Consider the following 23,224-nt stretch of genomic DNA (forward strand, 5'->3'; position numbering starts at 1 on the left):
AGGGGGGAAAGAGAAATAATGGAGCAGAGACAATACGTAAAGATGGCTGTGATGAACTGATGAAAGGCATGAATCCTCACTTCCTGGAAGCCAAATGAATTGCAAGCAGAACAAATGCAGAGAAATCTGCATACTTACATTATAGAGGGGCTTCCATAGTGGCTCAGATGGTGAAGAATCTGCCTGCAATGCAGAAGACTCGGGTTCCATCCCTGGGTCAGGAAGATCCCCTGGAGAAGGAAATGCCAATCCTCTCCAGTATTCTTGCCTGAAAAATCCCATGGACAGAGAAGCCTGGCAGGAGGAGTACGTGGTGTTTCAAAGAGTCAAACACAGCTGGGCGACTAACGCTTTCACGTCCTGGAGAAACTGCAGGAAAACAAAGTGAAGATTTTAAAATGATTCAAAGAGAAAAGAAGGATTACATACAAAAGAATGAAAAGGCTGTCAGCTGACATCTCAGTAACAAGGAAGCCAAAGAGCAGAATAATAAAATGTTTATTAAGTTGAGAGGAAAGATCTGTGAACATAGAATTAATTACAGAGCACAAATCACTCTTTTAAATGAGGGTAATATGGATATTTTAGACAGACACAACTAAGAAAACTCAAGGCATAAGAAGGAATTATGAGGAATAAAAGCAGAATTAATATATACTATTTTCATATATTTAGGTCAAGGGAGGAGTGATTATAGTTCATATGGTCTGAAGTTCTTCCTGTGGAGGGTATAGTTATTAGTTAATTTTGGACTTAGGTTAATTTATACATTTTTTAATTTATGGATTAAAGAGTAGAAGAATAAAAAGAGTATATTTAATTTTCATCTGAGTAGAAGAAAAGAACCAAAGGTGAAGTATTCAATCCAAAATAAAGAAACAAAAGAGAGAAAGAGGACCATGGGAAAAAGCAATCAACAATCTAAATAAACTGTATAGATGAATAATGGCATGTGTGTACAACGGGCACCATAAGTGAAAATGAATTGCAGGTATATGCAAAGGTGTGAAACTACAGTGTAAAAGCAGAGAGGTCACTTCACAGGTAAGTAAGTATAGGGTGATTCATTTCTGTAAAGTTCAGAAACATGTTTTTTAAAAAAAAAGCAGTATACTGCATAAAAATACAAAGATGAGCTCAAACTACAAAGAAAAACAAAACGATATTAGACAAAAATTCCAGATAATATTTACCTCTGAGTAGAAATGAGGGAATAAAATAGGAGGAATTCAAAACTAATGAAACTTTTTTAAGTGCATTGATGAGTACATAGTTTATTGTACTGTAATGCTTAGGCTGTGCACAAAGTGTATAAGTATTGTTATATTCACTCATCATTTAATAGGAATAATTTAAACATGTACAGCTACTTTAATTTTGTCTTTTATGTGTTGTGAGAAGTTTCTGATGCTGTTTCATTCCAGGTGGATAGCTAGGCGAAATACAGTGACTATCATTTATCAAATGACTATCATGTTCCCTATGTAGTAGCCACTCTTGTCATACATCGAATTTTCAGATACATGGGGATTTATTTCTGGACCCTCTTCTATTTTATTGTCATATCTGCAGTCATTGATTTGTCTATTCCTCAATCATTATCTTATTGATTTGATCATATAGCAGCTTTCTGGTTTGATGTTCTGATATCAGAAAAGTCACATCCCACTTCACTATTCTTTTTCTTATTTTTCTTGGTTATCTGGGGCCATTTATTCTTCCAAATGAACTTCTTGAGATTATTTTATCCAATTCCCAAAATATTGCATTAAATTTGTAAATTTATGGTAATGTCTTCCCACCCAAGAATGTGAAACGTCTTTGCATTTGTTCAAATCTTATTTTATGACCTTCAATAATATTTTATAGTCTTTTTCATATCAGTCCTATGGCTTTCTTGTTAAATTTATTCATAAATATTTTATGGTCTTATCATTATTATGAGTGGACTATTTTCCCTTTTCCATTTCTAATTATTTTGCTAATGAAGAGGAGAATGATTAATTTTGGCATATTTATCATCTGTCCAACCACCCTCATCATAATTCTCTTAAAATTTTCATATTTTTTCACTAGAACCTCTTTGTTTTCTAAGTATACAGATGCACAATTAGTGAAAAGAGATAATTGTTAGTTGCCTCTTCCAAATTTTTACTAATGTTTCATCTTCTTGTTTTACTACACTTCCTTTTTGAATAAAAATGGTGATGACAAGTACCCCTGTCTGGCTCCTGATCTTTATTTGAAGCAGTGGTTGACCATTTAAAAGGACATATTTAGAAGTTGTCTTCTGTGCCTTTTTTTCCTTAAAGTTTTTATTTAGAATGACTACTATATTTCAGAACTTTTTTTTTTCTTCTATTTTTTGCTCTGGGCCTTGAGATATGTACTCTACTTGATCTTGGAAGATTTGAGTCCCAGTGCTGACCATTCTCTTTTTAAATCCCTCTGATTTTCTTTTTGGTTCAAAAATCATGACTCTTGAAAACCCTCCTTGTGCTGTGCTCACTCCTCCTGGAGTTTTGATATCTTGTTGACTGTTGAAGTCATTATCCTTCTCTAGCAGCTCTAATTCTGGTTGTTCTTTTCCCCCTGGAGGCCAGACCCCCTCATGTGGATGGTTATTGTCCACTGCCTGCTCCCCGGAGCTCAGGTTCAGATGCTGAAATACTTCGCTGGCCCCTACGGAGACATCTGAAGGAAGTCTCTGGCTGTCCATTCAGCATGTGCACTCCCGAGCTCAGAGCTGCAGCACACCCAGCTGTTCAGGAGGGATAGTTAGCCAGCCTCCCTGGGCCCCCAGGCCCACCTACCAGAGGCCTCAGCAGCTGCTCGGTTCAGGCAAACCAGAGTAGAAATGGAATTATCTATTTGATACTATTACTGAGCTTTGTTTCGATATTATCCAGCATGTATTTTTATGATTGAGAGAGAAAGGGCAGGTCTTTAAGAGGAGAAACTGATACCCTTCTGGTGGTTATTATTGTTGTTTAGTTCCCGAGTTGTATCTGACTCTTGGCAACACCATAGAATGTAGCCAGCTAGGCTCCTCTGGCCCATGGGATTCTCCAGTCGAGAATACTGGAGCAGGTTGCCAATCCCTTCTCCAGGGAATATTCCTGTCCCAGAGATTGAACCTGCATCTCCTGCATTGGCAGGCAGATTCTTTACCATTGTACCACCTGGGAAACCCGCCCTTCTGACTAGAAAGTACTAAATTTTTCTGTGCTAATATCAGATATTTTTGTTGCACTCCATTTCTTGCTTTAAAGGAATAATCAAGAAGTACATATTATTCAGTTTTGTAAGATACACCAATGACAGCTGATCTACCAGGATAATGTGTCGACCTGGGGGCAGCATTTGTACAGCAGGTAAATGGCCCTGGAAGGATTTAACATCCCTTCTGTGTTCATAGGTCTAAAGTGTTAGGAAGCATCCTGGTGGCTCATGCTGAGTGTCTCCACAATAATCCTCAAAATAATTGGAGGCAGCCCAAGGTGTCACGGCCTTGAATCATTAGCTGGTGGAGAAGCAGGAACAAACCCACATAATGAGGTATCAGCGAGAGAGGGGACCCACTGAGAGAAGCAACATCTGCCCCCCTCAGCTGGAAGACTCAGGGACCCCCGAGGACCCAGAGAAAGTGACAAGGGAGCTGAGTACCAGGAGGAAAAATGAGGGCCCTGGTGACAGAGAGTAAGACAGATGTGAACTGGAGAGGCTTTAGGCAATGAACGGAAACCTGGGGATAGGAATGTATTTGGAGGAAGTGCTCTAAAACAAAACCATTTTGTTAAGGAAACTCTCCCAAGGGCAAAAATCCAATTGTGCTTCACATTTTTATGCAGCTTTTCTTCCCAAAAATGTCTTCAAAATAACCCTTCAAAGGCCAGTTGAGATAACCTGGTAGGGCAAATAGAGGCAAAAAGAAAAAAGGAGGGATTATCGTAGTTCTACTACAGCCCAAAGATGTGCATGTTGAACACAAGCTCTTATAGACATCCTAAATCCAGTCTCAGGGAATTATAGATACCCCTCATATGGAAACTGGGCTCACATGTGAAAAAGGCTTGCTTTGGTGGAATCTAGACAGAACCCAGTCCAGTCCAGTGCATTCTCCCACCAAATGCTGTCCAGTTTCTACTCTATTACTTATGTTGCCGTGTCTGTTTCTTTAGAACCATTGATTTCTGGTTACTAAGCCAGCTGTCTTAGGTCTCTGAAGTGTGTTAATAAGATTTGGTCTTTCTTCTGATGTTTTCCTCAGCCCTCTCTGTGCTAGGCCCTGTGCCAAGCTCTCTTCAGCAGAAGTAGAACCTGGTCTTTCCTCTGAAACCAGAGAGACCACTTCATGCCCACGCTGGAGCTCTGAGTGATGGTGGAGATTGGCTACAGTGGCCCTGCTCCAGGGCTTGCTCTACTGTCTGGGGAGCCATGTGAGTGGGGGTCCCCAGTTTCACAGCGAGAAGTGCTGAGTGCCAGCAAACAGCCAGATAAAGATCCAGGCTAGCAGTCTGGGAGCCCCTTTTAAGTGGAGTATGCCTGTGGGAGGCCTCAGGGAGAAAGTTCTAGAAATCATGAGTGAGGTAGCTTCACTGTCATCAATACACTATAGAGGGAGAGATGGCATAACAGTGCAAAAGGTTCCCAGAGGAGAGAGAAACACCAGGACTGACTGAGGAGAGCAGCCGGCTACAGCCACAGGACCGGGGCCCATGTCCAGGCTGCTTTCGAAAGTGTGTTCAGGTCAGAGGCCCTGGGGTGCAGAGTGGAGGCCGCAGGCCAGTGCTGCTCACCGTGCCCTGAGAATGTGTGATTTCAGATGCCCCCGAAAGCTGGGCAGACTTAACTTGGGTCAAGCAAGTTTCCAGTGCAGGGGAAGCTTCAAGGGAAGCATTTCCTCAAGATATTATGAAGCGTGCTATTGTGAGTCTGCCTTTTAAAACCAGGCAATACTTGCAGTATAAATTTGTTCCCCTTTTCATTAAGGCAGACCTCCTTAAGACTATAACTAACCTGTCAGTAATTCCAAATGTCTGAATTGAGTGCCTACTATGTGCCAAGCCCTTCACACAAATCAGCTCATGTAATCCTCAAAAAAAAAAAAAAAAAAGATCCTGTAAAGGGCAAAGCATCATTATCCTTGTATTTAAATTAGAGGGAAAAGAGAGTGGGAAACTTGACTGGGCTCACACAGCTCACAAGGCCAGGAGCCCGGGGCTGGGTCAATGTGAGCTTTAACCTTGAGTTACTTGAAACCCAGATGGGATTTGGGAATCACGTAAATTCTAGGATGAGTTCACTCACACACGTCCAGCTCCAGCGTGCCCTCACGTTCCCACACACCTCACTTGTCTTTCTCAAGTGAGAGTCCAGCAGAGCTGAGCTCTGTGGTTTGCAGTCTCATTTCCTCCTTCTGGGGTCTTTTGTGAGGCTGGGGGCTCCACAGGAAGGAGACAAGGATGAAATTCCTGGCAGGTGACTCAGATGACATCTGCCACTGTTGTTGACATTGGGAAAATTACCCAGAACTTGGGAATAAGGCCAAGAGAGGGTGGCAAGTCCTCTTGTGTCATACAGGAACATCTTTTAACAGACTCACCCCAAAATGCTACACCATTCTGAACTAGGCAGTTATATCTCTGTTCACCTCATTAGTTTGTGTTCATCAAAGGCCCACACTATGCAGTTACACATTAACTTGCAGATTTGTTTCCAGTAAAAATGCAAACTGTTTCTTTCTGGTGGAAAAAATACCCCCCAAAGGGTATGGTGTTCTTGCCCTGTAGGTCATTCCCCAGTTGTACGTCTTTCCTGGCAGCCTTATCCCACCTAATCTCTCCAACACCCGTACCTCCACCAACTCTCCTTTGAACCAGCTTTACCTTCCTGAGGGTCCCTCATAACCGAGTTGAATAAATCTTAAACACTGCTCATTTTATATCCTCATCAGAGTCCTGTTTTCAGGTTTTAGAGGAGTGTCCTTTGGCACTTACATTCTTCATCCCTGACCGGAAATAGTTACCTCCAGAAACCTTGCCCAGGGAGGTAGGACAGTGTGTAATATCCTAGTCTGAGCTTTGGTCTGCTGTAGAATTGGTTAGAATCAAACTCCTCAGGCAGAATTGAGAGCCTGCTGAGGGTTAGAAGTCCTTCTTCCCTCTCTGTGTGCCAGGCATTTCTGGCTTTGACTGATTGGTGTGTTTTGAAGCCAATTTGTCAGACCTTAATTTAGTATCTGTGAGCCACACACAGAACAGTAGCATTACCTTCCAGCGATGGGTAGCCATATGTTTCTATTAAGCTTTGGAAGCTGGAACATTGGTCAAGTGTTTCCGAGCTGGTCAAATTTCTTCTTTCATGAAGCACACAGTAGTCTCGGCTTAGGATGCACTGTGTGGTCACTGAGAGGACATCACGTCTGCCCAGCAGTCACCTTAACAATTTCAGGGGAAAAGGCCAGAGGAGGGGGGAAGTGGGCCACTGAGGCTGAGACATCACAATGGAAGGAGGGGGTTGTGGGCCAGGTGTCCATGCATGACGATGCGTGGGCTTGGAATTCTGTGTTCTAAGATCCAAGCGGGACTTCCTCCTGTGACGCTGTGAGCCTATAGCCCTCAGAAAAGTTGCTAAATTGGCCTCCAGGCTGTGTATTCTTGGGATGTGTGAGCAGCAGCGATCCTGCTGGCCAGGAGTGCTGACATCTGTGTGTGTCCTGATGTTAGAGAAGCCCAGACTAGACATCTGAACCCTTCTGGCCTGGGTTCCTTGAGGGAACTCATATTCCTGGCTGAGCTTATTATTCCAAGTCTGAGAGATTTGGGGTGAGACTCATTCAAATCTAGGCTCCACCACCTAAAATCTACTTGCTGTGTGACCATCGGCATGTCACTGCAGGACTCATATTTCCCAGTCTGTAAAGTGGGCAGATGTACATGCCACATTCAGAGTGAGGTCAGTGCATCTACCTTACAGGGCTGTTACGAGGGCTAAGTAAGGATTAGATAAGCTTGTGTAAATATTAGGAATGGTAGCTGGGGTGGGGGGTGAGGGGGCGGGTGTTGGAGGACAGGCCTTTTAACCAGGTGTGGAGCAGGCGGTGCTGAACCCAGGAGAGGGGGCTCCCCTCCAACACTGAGTTCCCACAAACTGACTGAAGCTTTCAGGGAGCCAGAGTCACCCCACTTCCCTGGGGATACAGATGGGCAAACAGCAAATTTGACTCTACAGACTGGTTCTGCCCTGTGAGATCTGCCTGGAAGCAATCCAGGCCTGACCCTCTCCGCTTGTTCTGTACCCTGGGCTCTGGCACCCCAAGTTGCTGTGCTGTCTGGGGCTCTGCCCCTTGACTTTCAGATCTCAGGTCAACTCTCACCTCCTCTCTTTCCTGACCTCCAGATGGAAGCCGGCCCACTGCAGTGCCCTGTTTAACTCCTTCCTGGCCTTTTCTGCAGTCCACATTTGCCTTATATGTGTTCACTTGTTCACATTCTTGTGTGTCTTTCTGTGATATCAGTGAACTGAAGACAGGGTCCCAGTCTGCCTGTGTCCCTGGCATCTAGAATAGGGTCTGTGGCCCATGAGAGGTGCTTCATAAATATTCATTGAATGAATGGGTGGATGGAGAGCTGGCTGGCAAGCACTCCTGAAGTGCCCGGTTGTTACCCCGAACTCCACACAGTGTGTAGAAACTGCACTGGCTGTAGACCTGGGTCTCTGCCTGGCTCTCATACAAACCTGAATTCTGCAACTACTTCCAAGGCACTTGGGTGTCTTCTGTAATGACGGATTCAAAGTTTACAGACACCCTGTCTCCAGACCATCTTGGGCATGTCTAAGATTGAGTTGTCAGGGAAGATGTGGGCAAGTACTGTGACCATTATCCAGCTCCAGCTGATACAGCCCACATCACTGCTCCTCTACACACACTCTTCCAAATGCAAGCCCTCACTCTAGGTCTTTAAAAAACCTGCCCACAGCACAAGATACAGGCTTCAGCTCCCTGCTGGATCCCTATCGATGCACAGAAAGTAACGCATATAATCTGTGTATGCCTATGTCTGCTGACAGGTGGGCCCTTCATCCCTGTACAAATACATTCTGTCTGCAGAAACCAGAGACCACTGCAGTGACAGGCAGGCATTTAGGGCAGGCAGCAGTGAGGCCATCAGCAGGCAGGGCGACCAGTTCTTGGGACTGCATGTGCTGCCTCTCATCTTCAGTGTCCGCACCCACTCTCCTTGGCCTGTCTTGGGCCCTGCAGAGTGTGAAGCCACTGTTATTGTTGTTCACTCGCTCAGTCGTGTCCAGCTCTTTGTAACCCCATGGACCCCAGCATGCCAGGCTTCCCTGTCCTTCACTATCTCCTGGAGTTTGCTCAAATTCATTTCCATTGAGTCAGTAATGCCATCCAACCATCTCGTCCTCTGTTATCCCCCTTCTCCTCTTGCCCTCAATCTTTCCCAGCATCAGGGTCTTTTGCAGTGAGTCAGCTCTTCGCATCAGGTGGCCAAAGTATTGGAACTTCAATTTCAGCATCAGTCCTTCCAAAGAATGTTCAGGGTTGATTTCTTTTCAGATTGACTGGTTTGATCTCCTTGCAGTCCAAGGGACTCTCAAGAGTCTTCTCCAGCATCACAGTTCGAAGGCATCAATTCTTCGGTACTGTCACACAAGTGTATGTTCCTCGGTTCTTTGTCTCGTCACAACAAAGATTTGGAGCGACGGACATTAAAGCCCTCGGTGCATCACAGCTCTCGGGTCTTGGACAAACCGTGCTACAGCTCTTAGGCAAATCAGAGTTATAGCTCTATTTTATTTAGAAGATAGCAGGGGAAAGGCGGGGGGAGAGAGGAGAGAGGAGAAGAGAGAGAGAGGAGAAGAGAGAGGAGAGAGAGAGGAGAGAGAGAGAGAAAGAGAGAGAGAAGAGAGAGAAGAGAGAGAGAGAAGAGAAGAGAGAGAGGAGAAGAGAGAGAGAGAGAAGAGAGAGAGAAGGAGAAGAGAGAGAAGAGAGAGAAGAGAGAAGAGAGAGAGAGAAGAGAAGAGAGAAGAGGAGAGAGAAGAGAGAGAGAGAGAGAGATGAGAAGAGAGAGAGAGAAGAGAGAGAGAAGAGAGAAGAGAGAGAGAGAAAAGGAAGAGAGAGAGAGAGAGAGAAGAAAGAGAGAGAGAAGAGAAAGAGAAGAGAGAGAGAAGAGAAGAGAAAGAGGAGAGAGAGAAGAGAGACAGAAGAGAGAGAGAAAGAAAGAGAGAGAGAAAGAGAAGAGAGGAGAGAAGAGAGAGAGGAGAGAGAGAGAGAGGAGAGAAGAGAGAGAGAAGAGAGAAGAGAGAGGAACAGAGAAGAGAGAGAGAGAGAAGAGCGCACGCACATGGGAGAGAGAGTCCGTGAGAAAGCGCTTTGGCTCCTCCTCTTACATTTTTTTCCTCCACTTGGGCCTGCCCTATGCAAATTGGGCTTAGCCAGGAGTGCTGTTTGTTCTGCCTGAAGTCTTCACTCTGGTCCTCGGACCTTCCTTTGACCTTCCTTGTCTTAGCCACCGCCATTTTGGACTCCTTTTCCCTATTCTACCTACCTAACAGTACTCAGCCTTTTTTCTTTTTCTTTTTTACTGTCCAGCTGTCACATCTGTACATGACTCGTGATTCTGCAGCCACCATAGAACCATGCCATCACCTCACTAGGGCTTTGTGGTGGCATGTGGCCAGGTAGTGGGGATTTCAGCTCCAGCCCTTCCCCAGGGGACTGAGGCAGTACTGCTCATAGAGAGACGGAGAATGACCGCCACAGGCCGTGTGAGGGGAGGGGCTTCCTCAGCAGGCGAGCCGAGGCTGAGTTCTCAGACGGAACACCGCACCGGGCAAATGTACCTGAAGGCACTGAGCATCCCAGAGTGGAACACTAAGGGGTTTCCCCCCTGTGCTATTCAGGCCATATCCTGCTCGGAGAGGTTGCCTGCTCATTAGTGTGCCTTGTGCAAGGAACCAGTTGAGACTGAGTCAGAGTTTGGGAGCAAAAGAGCCGAATTGTCTGTGCTCTGCCCTGCGGTCAATGGTGACAAAACAAGAAACGCTTCCTGCTCCCGGTGAATGGGGAAGGCTTGCTCCCTCTGATCCCTCTCTTGGGGTTGGGTGGCTTGTCTGACCACTGCTATCCTCCACTGCCTCCACCCATGCCCTGAGGTAGCAGTTCCGGGTCTGGGGCAGTCACGTGGAGAATCCTCATTTGAATTGCAGAGGGAGACTTTAGCACTGACTGGTTACAGATGGACTTGTTTCTTCTGCCACCATAACTTTCATGTAACAATTCCCATGTCTGACTGTGTTCAGTAAATTTAATTAGTGTTGAAAAGCACTTATTTGGTGAGATGATCGGTTTCTAACCTGGGTAAATGACTTTCTTTATGACTATAAATTAAGCGCATTATATCTTTTCCAGGCATCATGGTCATACCCATAAATACTGTAGGCAGTTGCTGGCAGTCTCACTTGGTTACCTTTCCCATTACTGGTTTATCATCGTCCTGGTAGGAGTGGGGAATTCATTCTGTTTTAATAACAAGGAGGAAGTGGCGACAAGGGACTCGTTTCTGAAACCACACTTGGCGGGTGTCTCGGTGGCAGGGCCGGGGCCCCTGTACCCCCATGCACAACGTTCTCAGCTCTTTGTGGGCTTGCCGGCCACAGACTGGGAAGGGCAGTGCAGGGCTTTCAAGCGACTTTTGTCCTCGTTGCAGATCATTAGAAATCACATATGTGCCAACAGCCCATTTCCATGTTGGAGAGAACCTGAGTGTCTTGGCAGCTTGGATGAGCACAGGTCGGCACGAGTGTTTTCTTGATACTGGCCCCTCAGAGCGCAGCTTGGTAGAGGCCCCCAGAGCCACACTGGCAGGATGATCAGACCTGGGCAGTGCAGTGCTGCTTGCTCCTCAGAGGCGCTGGCTGCAGCCTGGGCTGTGGGCATCTCAGAGGGCCAAGGTCAGGTAGAGGGGACTCTCCCCGTGCCTGCCCATGCGAACTGGCCCTTCCTTTGATGTTTGCACTGGACTAGGTGGTCTCTGAAGGGCCTTCCTGCTCTGCCCTCCTGGTTCCAGCCCCCTGTATCCCAGCAAAGGCCCATCTCTACACACAGTGGCTTCCCCTTCGTACTGTCATCCCTCCAGCTCCCCTCTTGGAGAAAGCAAGAGAGATACACCCCTGAGCAGATCGCTGCATATGGTCCCCCTCTACCCTCCCAGCCCAGCCTCTAGCCTGGGGGTTAAACAGAGTTAGGGAGGACAGCTTTGAAAACTATTGTGTTTCACAAATCCTGAGTCAATGATGGGGGCAAGGGCAAGAAGATAAAGGCTCTGTACCCTGGGCATCTCCTGAGGCCAGAGAATCAGGCAGGCCCTCCTGGGCTCAGAGGATTCAGAGAGGGGCACTCCGACTGGCAGGGGCAGCCGAAATGGGCCCCAGGGGTACACTGAGGCTGAGGTACCCAGAGAGAGGGCATAGCCTGTCTCCGTGGGCAGCCCAGCCAGGGCAAAGCCCCCAAAGCAGGCACTGTGAGACCAGAGGCTCAGAAAGCTGGGCTCAGTGTCTTAAATGGAGCCACTAGTGGGTGTCCTTCACATCACACGGGAAAGTTGATGAAAATAGTAATACAAAGGCAGCATTGTCTTGGAAAGAAACAAAGGCTGATATTTTCAGAGCCTGTTAGTTTCTTCTAGTAGCCGCCAGCACTTCCCCGGGTAACCCAGGAGAATTTTGCTAATCAAACACGCTCCGTGGCAAAGCAGCCATAGACACTGTGGGTGGGGGGCCTCCAGCCCAGAGCCTCCCACTGTCGAGCCAGCACCCCAGCTTCCTCTGCCCATCAGCCTTGCCAGCAGGGCGAGCAGGGGCCCATGAATGCCCCTGAGTCTTTGCAGTGACACGCCAACAATTAGCAAAGTGGATAAAGGAGATTCACACGCCCACTTAGGATCTGTACTTTTATACTGCTAAGAGATATTTTGACCTTCTAGCTTATTATGATTCAAGAAAAAGTCAATATTTCTTAGCTTGCCAAGGCTGGAAGAATTTAAATGAGTTATTGAATCAAGCAGTTAATCTACTGATAACTGATTTTTTTCCTTTCAAATCTATAATGATGAAAAGCAGACTTAACCAAAAACAAGTTTTGCTTTTTTTTCCTTAGGCATTTTAATCCCATAGAGTAGGAGTTGAGGCTGAAAGTTCAGTCTTGACTGTCAGGGCCATTCTGTCTTGCCAATATTTTGAAGAAAATTTAATTAAAACTTAAAAGCAAAGACTTCTGTGGCTGTAAAATCTGTATATATGTTTCAATTATTTGTGTTTTGATATCCTTTTATAATTCTCAGTTTCCTATCCATTGCCATTAATGCCACGTGGCCATAATCCAGTTTTCTGGGCTCCTGAGGAATGTCCCGTAGGTGATGGATGCTTGCTTAAGCGTCCACGTAAGTGAGCCTTTTCAGCAAGAAACCACTCTGCCCCACTGCTCTGGTGTGTGAGCTCGGGACACCACTGCCTGAGATCATCATGGGTGTGTGTTGGGTACAGGAGACACACAGCAGCACGGCAGCTGCTGTTTCCATGATCTCAGCCCTCCTGCCCATGGACATAGGCTGTGCTATTATGCCAGAAGGACTGTTGTTATTGCTAGTCACTCAGTCGTGTCTGACTCTTTGCTACCCCATGGACTGTAGCCCGCCAGGCTCTTCTGTCCATGGAATTCTCCAGGCAAGAATATTGGAGTGGGTAGCTGTTCCCTCCTCCAGGGAGTCTTCCCAACCCAGGGGTTGAACCCAGGTCTCCCACATTGCAGGTAGATTCTTTACCTTCTGAGCCTCCAGGGAAGGGCTGAGCAGTGGAGTGCCAGTGCTACCCCTGCTCCTGTGTCTTGGAGAACCATACTCTTTCCAGAGGAAATGGTCAACCTCTGACCTCCCTGCCTTGGCTGCCCCCATTCCTAAACACTTAGAGAACCACTTTCTCCTTACTCCACTGTTACTAGTCTCCACCATGGCTCCCCAGTGCCTAACGTATCAGACTGAAGTTCCACTTGGCTCTCTGAATCTAGCAAGACAGACCCACATCTTGCTACCCCTTACTTCCCACCCCCACTCTTGCACAAAACCCCTGCTCATGCCAGGTCTCCTCCCTAAGGCAGGCAAATGCTAGCTGCATGGTGGTTACAGGAACCTTGGCTCAAGCCCCCATCCCTTGGCAAGCCCTCCGCCTCTCAGTCAGCAGGGTCCATTGGTACCTTACCACCTCCGCATGGCCCTCTGTTGACTCCTCCCTCCCAGGACGGGCAGGGGTTGTGTCTGAGATGCTTGGTGGGAGCCAGACATAAAACCTGGGCTCTACATGACAGGGCATTGCTTGTAGCACTCCTGTCCACCACCCATTGGAGGGGCAGGGGCTCCATGGGGCAGCTGAGCCCCGATGCCTTGGCTTCACAGACTCTGGCCAACACAGCCTGAGAGAGCCATGCGGGTGGCCCATGCCCGCGAGTGCTGGCGGCTGACCCTCTGTGTTTGTGTGCCTCGCAGGACTTTCCAGCCACGACGAGCTGCCAGCCTCCTGCGGGAAGAAGTTGTGCGGCCGCGGGAGCAGGTGTATGCTCAACAGGGAGACAGGGGAGCCCGAGTGCCGATGCCTGGAGGCCTGCCGGCCCAGCTATGTGCCTGTGTGTGGCTCAGACGGGAGGGTTTACGAAAACCACTGTGAGCTCCACCGTGCTGCCTGCCTGCTGGGGAAGAAGATCGTCATGGTCCGCAACAAGGACTGCTTCCTTAAAGGTAGGAAGATGGCTCTGTGCCTTTGTGCTTGTGGGTTTTATCATAGATCCTCTAATGCCTTTCTGGCAAATGACCTGGGTGCTGAGTCTACAGGTTAAATGTGTTTTTAAAAAATAGAGAAAGAGGAAGATTGGAGCCTTAAAAGCAGCAGCAGTGTTTCAGTGCTGCATGTGCATTTGCGTCCACCTCCAGAGGCCCCTGCCCTTGAGGAAGGGCCTGGGAGAGCAGAACCAGAGGGCCCAGGAAGTCTGGGCTGGTGCAGAGCCCATGTCCATAGCGTCCAGGCTAAAAGACACTGCCCAGGTCTCTCTCACAGGGTGGGTCCTGCCAGGTGGTGGCAGGGAGCACACTGACCCCTCTGGACTATGTCTCATGAATCAGAAGGTCACTCTGTGCATAGAAAGTAGTCAGATGGGCCCCTCCCCACCCCAGGACAGAGGTTCCCAGCATGGCAGTCACTCCAACTCTGGCCTAGAGTGGTTGTCTGGCCTGTCTAGAGCACCTCAGAGCAAGTTAAGGAAGGTCCTGCATGGACGTCAGACCATCTCCATGGAGGAGGGGGCCAAAGTGTTCATGCCCTGTCCTTGAGTGAGAAGAGCAGTGCCAGCTCCTGGCAGAGGGTAAGAGCCTCAGGGGCAAGGCCTGTGGCTCTTCTTACATGAATATCATCTTACTAACATGTGGCTCAAGGCCTTGTTGACACCAAGAAGGTGTCAACAGCTCACAGATGTTCCAAGACACGAGAGTTAGGCCACAAATTTCTGTGTCTGTGTGGCTGCGATGAATGGTGCGTGTCAGAGGCTGTAGAAATGTTTGCGATGCTGAGCCCAAATGGTCACACATGTATAATCTAGGTGATGTGAGACAGCAGAAGCAGCTTGTGTGCACGTGGGAATGGGTCCTCTGGCCTGAGCTATGGGATCTTGGAGGTGGGGGGCCCACGTGGGCCTGCGTGAGGTCCCAGACCTGCTGTGGGGCAGGGCCGAGAGGGGAGGAGAAAGCTGGGATGGAGCCCTGCTGCCACTGAGTGCCTGTGACACTGACAGAGAGGGACTTCTGTGTGGCCACAGCTGGGGGCCTGGACTTCAGGAGGAAAGGGCCAAGCTCAGGCCTCACTCTCCTAGGCATCAGGTCTGTGTGGCAGGAGGAGTCACGATGCAGGAGCCCAAGTCTATGGGCCTCCTATAACCCTAGAGAAGGTAGCTTTTCCTCCTCGCCCACAGGCCCTGGCAGGGGTTCCTGGAGCAGGTGGGTCTGGACTGTTGAGTTTATCCTGTGATGGGAAGAGTCTTGGACCCTTTCATGGGTGTGCTTGTGACATGAATGCTGGGGCACTTCAGAAATCATGAGGCCCAATGTGGAAATCAAACCAAAACAAGCACAAGAAAAATGTCCGAGGCCTGGAAGCCCTGCCCAGTCCAGGCCTGCCTGTGCCTCGGCAGCCGTGAGCACTAACACACTTGGCCACTTGCTCCAGCTTTATTGGTCATGTTGCATGTTATAGACTGACGTTCCATTCTCCAGTTTCCAGTATTCCCCCAGACTGCACCTTTCTAAAGGTTTATATTTCTACATCAGAGTGTGCATGGCCTCCCTCACCATCTGTTATTCAAACAGCATTTCTCATTTCACGCGAGGGAAAGTCAACCACCACAGAACCTGCCGTGATGAGGGGTGACGGGAGCGTTGAGAAGGGGCGAGCAGATTAGGTCTCGGTTCTGCTTCACACTGATTGAATTTATCCACCGAATCCTTCTGATTCAATGGGGTTTTCACTGATGTTGTGAAATCCCACCCACTCACCGTGGCAGCGCCGATCTCCAAACGACCCTTTTTCAATGGAGAGAGGTGCCTGCAAGGTTCCAGAGGGACCTGGGTTTGCAGGCCAGCTGTGCGACCTTGAGTGCATGACTCCGCCTCTCTAGGCCTTTTGCCCAGCTGTTAAAAGGGGCTGCTGGCAGTTTCCACCTGCTCTGTGGAGAAAAGTAAATAAGATGCAGCACAGAAACCACTTAGCATGGGCCAGGTACATTACACATGTAGGGTATTAATGACACCTGTTGTCATCATTTATCTAATTCATGGTGGCCTCAGGCCTGGAGCAGGGAGACGCACAAGCTGTGAGGGAGATGCAGAAGCAGGAACAAGGACTCCTGCCTGGACAGTCTTGGGCTTGGACAGCTTGCTGGTAGATGGAGAGTGGAGGTGGGAGGTGCTGAGAGTCAAGCTATCCTGGAGATGTCCACCTGCAGCTAGGGTTCCCCTGTCTACAGACCTCATCCCCTGGCTCTGAATCCCACAGAGAAGCCTTCACTGCCTCTGGTTCAGCATCAGCTCCAGTCCCAGGAGGCAGGAGGGCCAGCCGGCTTCTCCTCCCCTAGTGTTTCCATAGGGAATGCCCAGCAAGCAGTTCACTGACCCCAGGGTCCCAGTGGCCATGGAGGAAGGCAAGCCCTAGGAGGGTGCTTTTGGGGAGAAACTTCATCTTTGCCAGAACCCTGGCTTTCACAGGGAGCAGGAGGTAATGGATGGACAGAGTGCTAGAGGGAGGCAGGATGGGATTCTTGGGGGAAAGAAGGGTGGGTATAAAGGACAGCTTCCTACAGTCCTCACCCCAAGATGGCAGCAGAGTGTGTAATGCTGTCTTGAGCTCCAAGGATGACAATTTGTCTCTGTCCCAAATGTCCAGGGAGTTATTGGTTCAGGAAACTTGAAAATGCCTTTCTACCTGTCCGAACAAAAATTCTAAAATCCTTCATGTTTCATTCTCTTTCCCCATCAGACTTTACAAAGAGAAGTTACAACTTCATTCTCTGGGGCTTTCTCTACCCCCAGAAGTCACTATATTAGGATGGTCCTTATGGGGTTGGGGTGTGTGGAGCAAAGTGGATGTGGGCTTCCAGGCCGGGCCACTGCAGTTCAGAGCAGTCGCTCTGCCACCAGAGCCCTTCCCTGCACCCTTGTTGGGGGGGGTGTCTTCTTGGGGGTACCACCTGGGGTCACAGGGTGCTTACTGCTGTGCAAGGAAGGAGCGGCTGCATTCAAAGACCGCGTACAAGAAAACCTGTGGTAACACATTCTAGTTGCTATGGCAATGGAATACTGTGTGAATACAGAATGAGATACATCATTTAGGGATCATTCACTGGTGAGAAAATCAAAATTGAACTCTGCAGCCTTGTCTCAGAGGCCATTGGCAGCTTCCATACCAGCTCTCCTGACATCCGAAAAGTCAGGGGGATGAAGGAGGTGGAATACTGTCTCTCTCCTTGGGGCAGAATTAGTCACATTTGTCCTCCGCACCAAAACACCAAGATAGTGGGTAGATTTCTCTGTACCTTTAACTTCTTCTAGAGTTTGTGTCTCAAGTTATCTTGTGACATGGCATTCTTTATTGTGTACTAGTTGGCACTTTTAAAATGATTTTCCTGACTCAGCTCTGAGTTCACGCTTTATCTCCTATGGTGTTGGAGAAGAGGAGCTTGCCTCTCAGCCATCACTCAGCACACCAGGCTTGTATTATTTCAGATGATACAATGTCATAGTTAGGCAGTTTTCCAAACAAACCATGAAATTATGGAAGAAAGGAGCCTGTTAGAGGTTCAGTTCTGAACAGACCCTTAAGCTTCCTCATCCCGCATGGCATTTGTAAGTGCACAAGTGCGCCTTGGTGCTTCAGAGGGGAATTCCCAGACTCTTGAAATCAGAGGAAATAATTGCCTCTTTATTTTGAAACTTAAACATACAATAGGCTCACTAGCAAACCTTTTTTTTTTTTTTTTCTGAAGGAATAAAAACTCAACCTTCTGTTACAAGTTAGCAGAGCAGATACAACTTGTTGCCAAAGACTTCTTTTCTTCTTTGGGGTATTTAGACGTTGTTGTTACTTTAGCATCTTATAGCTTTAGGAATATAAATTGAGTCCCATGCCTCCAGGGCATTTCCCCACTTCCAAGTCTCTTCTGCCCTGCCAGGGAGAGATACTCTCATTCCCAGCTGTGTTGGCCCAGCCTCAGGCAGACTCTCAGCTTCCCCAGGTGTGGGGGCAGCAGGCACAGGGCTATGGTGGGGGCAGACATCCTAGGGATTTGGTTTCACTCTGCTGGAGTGGTCCCCACACCAGGGAAATGCTGGGGCCTGAGGAAGCATCATGGGGAGGCCCGCACTGAGGGGGCAGGTGGCACAGGCCTGGAGGCATCACCTTGAGGCCAGCCATGGGACCGTTCCACGCTGCCCTGGAGAAGACACAGAAGCTCTCTCTGTCTCACTTACTATGTTTGTGAGACGGGGTGATGATAATGCCTACCTCATAGACTGTCGTGAGCATAAAATGAGCAGGGCTAGGCACATCGTCATGCGTGCTCTTCTCTAAGCAGTATCAGCATCACTCAGGATAATGGTGACATCATGGCAAACATCCAGGTGGCACAGTCAAGGGACGGAAGCAGGAGGCTCTAAGAGCCCTGCTCACGTGTGATTACACTCGATATGGGCTTAGAAGTCAAGGGTGTGAATGTCCTGTGAACAAGGGGAAAGAAGGACATTTGTCCTCCATGTTTATTTAATGAATGACTAGAATTTGATCTCCAAATGATCAAAATTCTAAAACCTTTCCAACTGCCTTACTTTTTGAAAAGAAATGTAGTGAGGCATCCAAGTTCACCTGGTAAGCTTGTAGAGGTGGAAGAGAAGAACCAGAAACTCCTGATTCCAAGTCTAGAGGAAGGTTCTGGAATGCATGAAAGGCTTTCGGAAACTGCCAGTTGAGACGAGGGAGGGATTGGTACACTTGAGTGTGAAAAGGGGAATGTCTAGGGAGGGAGCTGGAGAAAAGACAATTGAAATGAATCTTGAAGAGTGAATAAGGGCTTCACAGGGTGCAGACATGAAGTAGTAATACCTGCAGACTCTCAGGACAGAGCAAGTGATTAAAATGTGGGTCCTGACAGGGAGCTGGGGTTGATGAGGGAGACTATGGATGAATGGAGACAAGGGGGGAAAAGATAGGCCTGTGTGCCAACCTAGGTAGTTTGAACTCAAGTGGACTGTCAGATAGTCCAACCTTCCCATTTCCCCACATGGGGACCCAGAGCCCCAGCGAGGCCCCTAGTCCTCGGGCTCTGCTGCTGTAGTCCACCCTTCATCATCACCCCCAACTTTGGGGCTCTTTTTAATTCAGTCCCAGCAAGTCATGTTCACAGTAGGCGAGACTGCCTTTTCCTTTTCCCCCAGGAGACTTTGTGGAGTGAGGACTCAGGTGCCATGGTCAGTGGGCAAGGCCCCTCTGCTGGGCTGGGCCTCCTGGCTGTGCAGGTTAGTAAGGGGCCCAGCTTGGAGCTTCTGCAGGAAAGGCGGCTGAGTTATCCTGAACTCACAGCCCCTCCCTGCACCAGAGCACCAGCCACTTCCTCTCCCCTAAGGAAGGAATGGGAAACTCAGCAGCTGCCAGAGGGGCCCAGAGACGAAAATCAGAGCCTCTGGAGTGTGCCCTCCTTTAGCATGCTCTGGCCTCTTGGCACTGACCTCCACTTTCTCCCCACCCCCTTCCTGTTTCCAGTTTCTTCCAATTGCCCTTCCACTCCTGGCCCCACCTGCATTCTGTCAAAGGCCACTGCTGCTTCCCCAGGCCTGGCAAAGGAATCTCTCTGTACCTTCCTGGCCTTTCCTGTGAGCTCCACACAGGGGAATGTGTGCATTTTCCACCAAGCTGTCTCACTCAAAGATGTTGGTTTGTTTTTAATTTTATTGAAGTATAGTTGATTTACAATGTTGAGTGTACAGCACAATGACTCAGTTATACATGTGTATTCTTTTTCATATTCTTTTCCATTATGGTTTATCACAGGATATTGAATATAGTTCCCTGTGCTATGCAGTAGGACCTTGCTGTTTAGCCATCCTATATGTGATAGTTTGCATCTGCTAACCCCAAACTCCCAATCCTTCCCTCCTCGATCCCTCGCCTCTTTGAAGTGAAGTGAAAGTCGCTCAGTTGTGTCCAATTCTTTGCAACCCCATGGATTATACAGTCCATGGATTTCTCCAGACCAGAATACTGGAGTGGGTAGCCGTTCCCTTCTCCAAGGGATCTTCCCAACCCAGGGATTGAACCCAGGTCTCCCACATTACAGGTGGATTCTTTACCACCTGAGCCAACAGGGAAGCCCACTCACCCCTTTGGCAACCACAAATCTGTCCTGTATGTTTGTGGACCTGTTTTTGCTCCATAGATACTCATTTGTGTAGTATTTTAGATTCCACTTGTAAGTGATATCATATGGCATTTGTCTTTTTGTTTCTGATTTACTTTGCTTAGTATAATAATCTCTAGGTCCATCCATGCTCCCTCAAATGGCATTATTTTATTCTTTTTGATGACTGAGTAGTAGTCCATCATATGTATCTATGTATGTACATAGATGCATGTACATTTATCTGTTTATCTCCTGATAGACATTTAGGTTGTTTCCATGTCTTGGCTACTGTGAATAGTGCTGCTATGAACGTAGGGATGGATTTATCTTTTAAAATTTAGTTTAGTCTGAGTATACACAAAGGAGTGGATTACTAGATTATATGGCAGTTTAATTTTATTTTTTTGAGGAACCTCCAAACTGTTTTCTGTAGTGACTGAACCAATTTACATTCCCACCAATAGTGTAAAAGGGTTCCCTTTTCTCCACACACTCTCCAGAATTTATTTATCAGCTTTTTAGTGACGACCATTCTGACTGGTATGAGGTGCTACCTCATTGTAGTTTTGATTTGCCTTTCTCTACTGATTAGCGATGATGAGCATCTTTTCATGTGCCTATAGGCCATCTGTATGTCTTCTTTGGAGAAATGGTTATTTAAGTCCTCTGCCCATCTTTAAATTGGATTGTTTGGGGGTTTTGTTATTGAATTGTAGGAGCTGTGTATATACTTTGGAAATTAAGCCCTTGTTAGTTGCATTATTTGCAAATATTTTCTCCCATTCCATAGGTTGTCTTTTCACTTTGATTATGGTTCCCTTTGCTGTGCAAAAGCTTATACGTTTGACCAGGTCCCATTTGTTTATTTTGGCTTTTATTTGTATTGCCTTGGGAGACTGACCTAAAAAAACACTGATACAATTTATGGTAGAGAACATTTTGCCTGTGTTCTCGTCTAGAAGTTTTATGGTGTCATGTCTTATTTTTAAGTCTTTAAGCCATTTTGAGTTTATTTTTGTGTGTGGTGTGAGGGTGTGCTCTAGCTTCATTGATTTACATGCAGCTCTCCAACTTTCCCAGCACTGCTTATTGAAGAGATAGAGACATTATTGAATGTCTGCTGGGTGGCCAGGCTGTGCAGGACCTGAGAGCACCAGCAGGGTCAGGACTGGAGGCCTGACTTCACAGATCAGATTAGATCAGATCAGTCGCTCAGTCGTGTCCGACTCTTTGCGACCCTATGAATCGCAGCACTCCAGGCCTCCCTGTCCATCACCAACTCCCAGAGTTCACTCAGACTCATGTCCATCGAGTCAGTGATGCCATCCAGCCATCTCATCCTCTGTCGTCCCCTTCTCCTCCTGCCCCCAATCCCTCCCAGCATCAGAGTCTTTTCCAATGAGTCAACTCTTCGCATGAGGTGGCCAAAGTACTGGAGTTTCAGCTTTAGCATCATTCCTTCCAAAGAAATCTCAGGGCTGATCTCCTTCAGAATGGACTGGTTGGATCTCCTTGCAGTCCAAGGGACTCTCAAGAGTCTTCTCCAACACCACAGTTCAAAAGCATCAATTCTTTAGCGCTCAGCCTTCTTCACAGTCCAACTCTCACATCCATACATGACCACAGGAAAAACCATAGCCTTGACTAGATGAACCTTTGTTGGCAAGGTAATGTCTCTGCTTTTCAATATGCTATCTAGGTTGGTCATAACTTTCCTTCCAAGGAGTAAGCGTCTTTTAATTTCATGGCTGCAGTCACCATCTGCAGTGATTTTGGAGCCCAAAAAAATAAAGTCTAACACTATTTCCACTGTTTCCCCATCTATTTCCCATGAAGTGATGGGACTGGATGCCATGATCTTCGTTTTCTGAATGTTGAGCTTTAAGCCAACTTTGTCACTCTCCACTTTCACCTTCATCAAGAAGATTTTTAGTTCCTCTTCACTTTCTGCCATAAGGGTGGTGTCATCTGCATATCTGAGGTTATTGCTATTTCTCCCGGCAATCTTGATTCCAGCTTGTGTTTCTTCCAGTCCAGCGTTTCTCATGATGTACTCTGCATATAAATTAAATAAAGAGGGTGACAATATACAGCCTTGATGTACTCCTTTTCCTATTTGGAACCAGTCTGTTGTTCCATGTCCAGTTCTAACTGTTGCTTCCTGACCTGCATACAAATTTCTCAAGAGGCAGATCAGGTGGTCTGGTATTCCCATCTCAACTAACAGCTAAAAGAAAGGTCGGAGTCGCGTCTGCAGCACCCCTATTATCTGGGCCGTTGTATGGCCATTCTGTAGCCAGAGACATCCCCAAGACTTCAAGGACCAATGGAAGTCTTCATGGACCGTCTCCTTGCAGCCTCCCCCATAGGTTCTGCCGGCATCAAAGCATCAGCAATAGCCTCCCAGTACAATGGCCCTTGGGTCCCAGTCATCCCATTTATAGTATCTGCTTCCATGATCAAGAAACATAACTTAAACATGTGTCTTCTCTGGATATTTACTCTAGATTTTATGCAAGAAAATGTCCTAGTGTGAGCACCCTGCAAGGGTACAAGGCTGCTATCAGATCAGCATTTGTGGTGTGCTTCACAGAACTGCCACACTTTGGATGAATTAATTACATTTCAGTAATTAAAAATTACTAATAACTCATTGAGCTGAGAAAGTCTCGTACTGCATTGATTTCACTTGTGGAAACAAGTCGCAGTCTCTGAGGCCCCTACAGTGTTCCCTGTTCTTTTCCAGCACCCGCTCCTTATTCCAACCACTTCTCTGTGTCCATTGACGGACTCACACATTCTCATGCTAAAGCCAAGCAGAGCCGGCTTTATCCCGGCATCCCTCAGGTACCATTTCTCCTCTTCCTTTCCCTCTCTCCCAGTCATCCAAAGCCTTGCCTGTGCTAGCTGCCTCCACTTCCTCAGCTCCCCCCACACTCTGCCCACCAGGGTCTGCACCTGGCTCCTGTCCCCACCAAGATCACTCTGCCCTTATAAATTCCAAGGCCAGGCAGTGCTTTCCAGGCCTTGTCTTACTACATTCCTCCCACAGTGCTATCGTCACTCTTCCTGGTCCTGCCAGCCCCAGCCCTTCTGACTCTTCCCAGCCCCCCTGTCCTGGCTCCTGGTCAGATACTTCTTCAAACCCATCTTCCACGTGGCTTTAAGAGTGACACCTCCAAGAGGCAACTCTGGCCACATTGCTCTGCTGCTTGAACT

The 23,224-nt window shown here is 47.6% G+C and overlaps 1 protein-coding gene across 2 annotated transcripts in view; it reads left to right on the forward strand.

Annotated features, from left to right (window-relative positions):
• The window catches only part of FSTL4 (follistatin like 4), a 443,838-nt gene that overhangs the window by 196,083 nt on the left and 224,531 nt on the right, over positions 1 to 23,224 (forward strand). For both annotated transcript variants that reach the window (XM_027546506.1, XM_027546505.1), the window contains exon 4: positions 13,563 to 13,811. In XM_027546506.1, coding sequence (XP_027402307.1) covers positions 13,563 to 13,811 — 249 coding nt within the window. The remainder of the gene's footprint in view (positions 1 to 13,562; positions 13,812 to 23,224) is intronic.

Source organism: Bos indicus x Bos taurus, chromosome 7, assembly GCF_003369695.1.
Source record: "Bos indicus x Bos taurus breed Angus x Brahman F1 hybrid chromosome 7, Bos_hybrid_MaternalHap_v2.0, whole genome shotgun sequence".
NCBI lineage: Eukaryota > Metazoa > Chordata > Mammalia > Artiodactyla > Bovidae > Bos > Bos indicus x Bos taurus.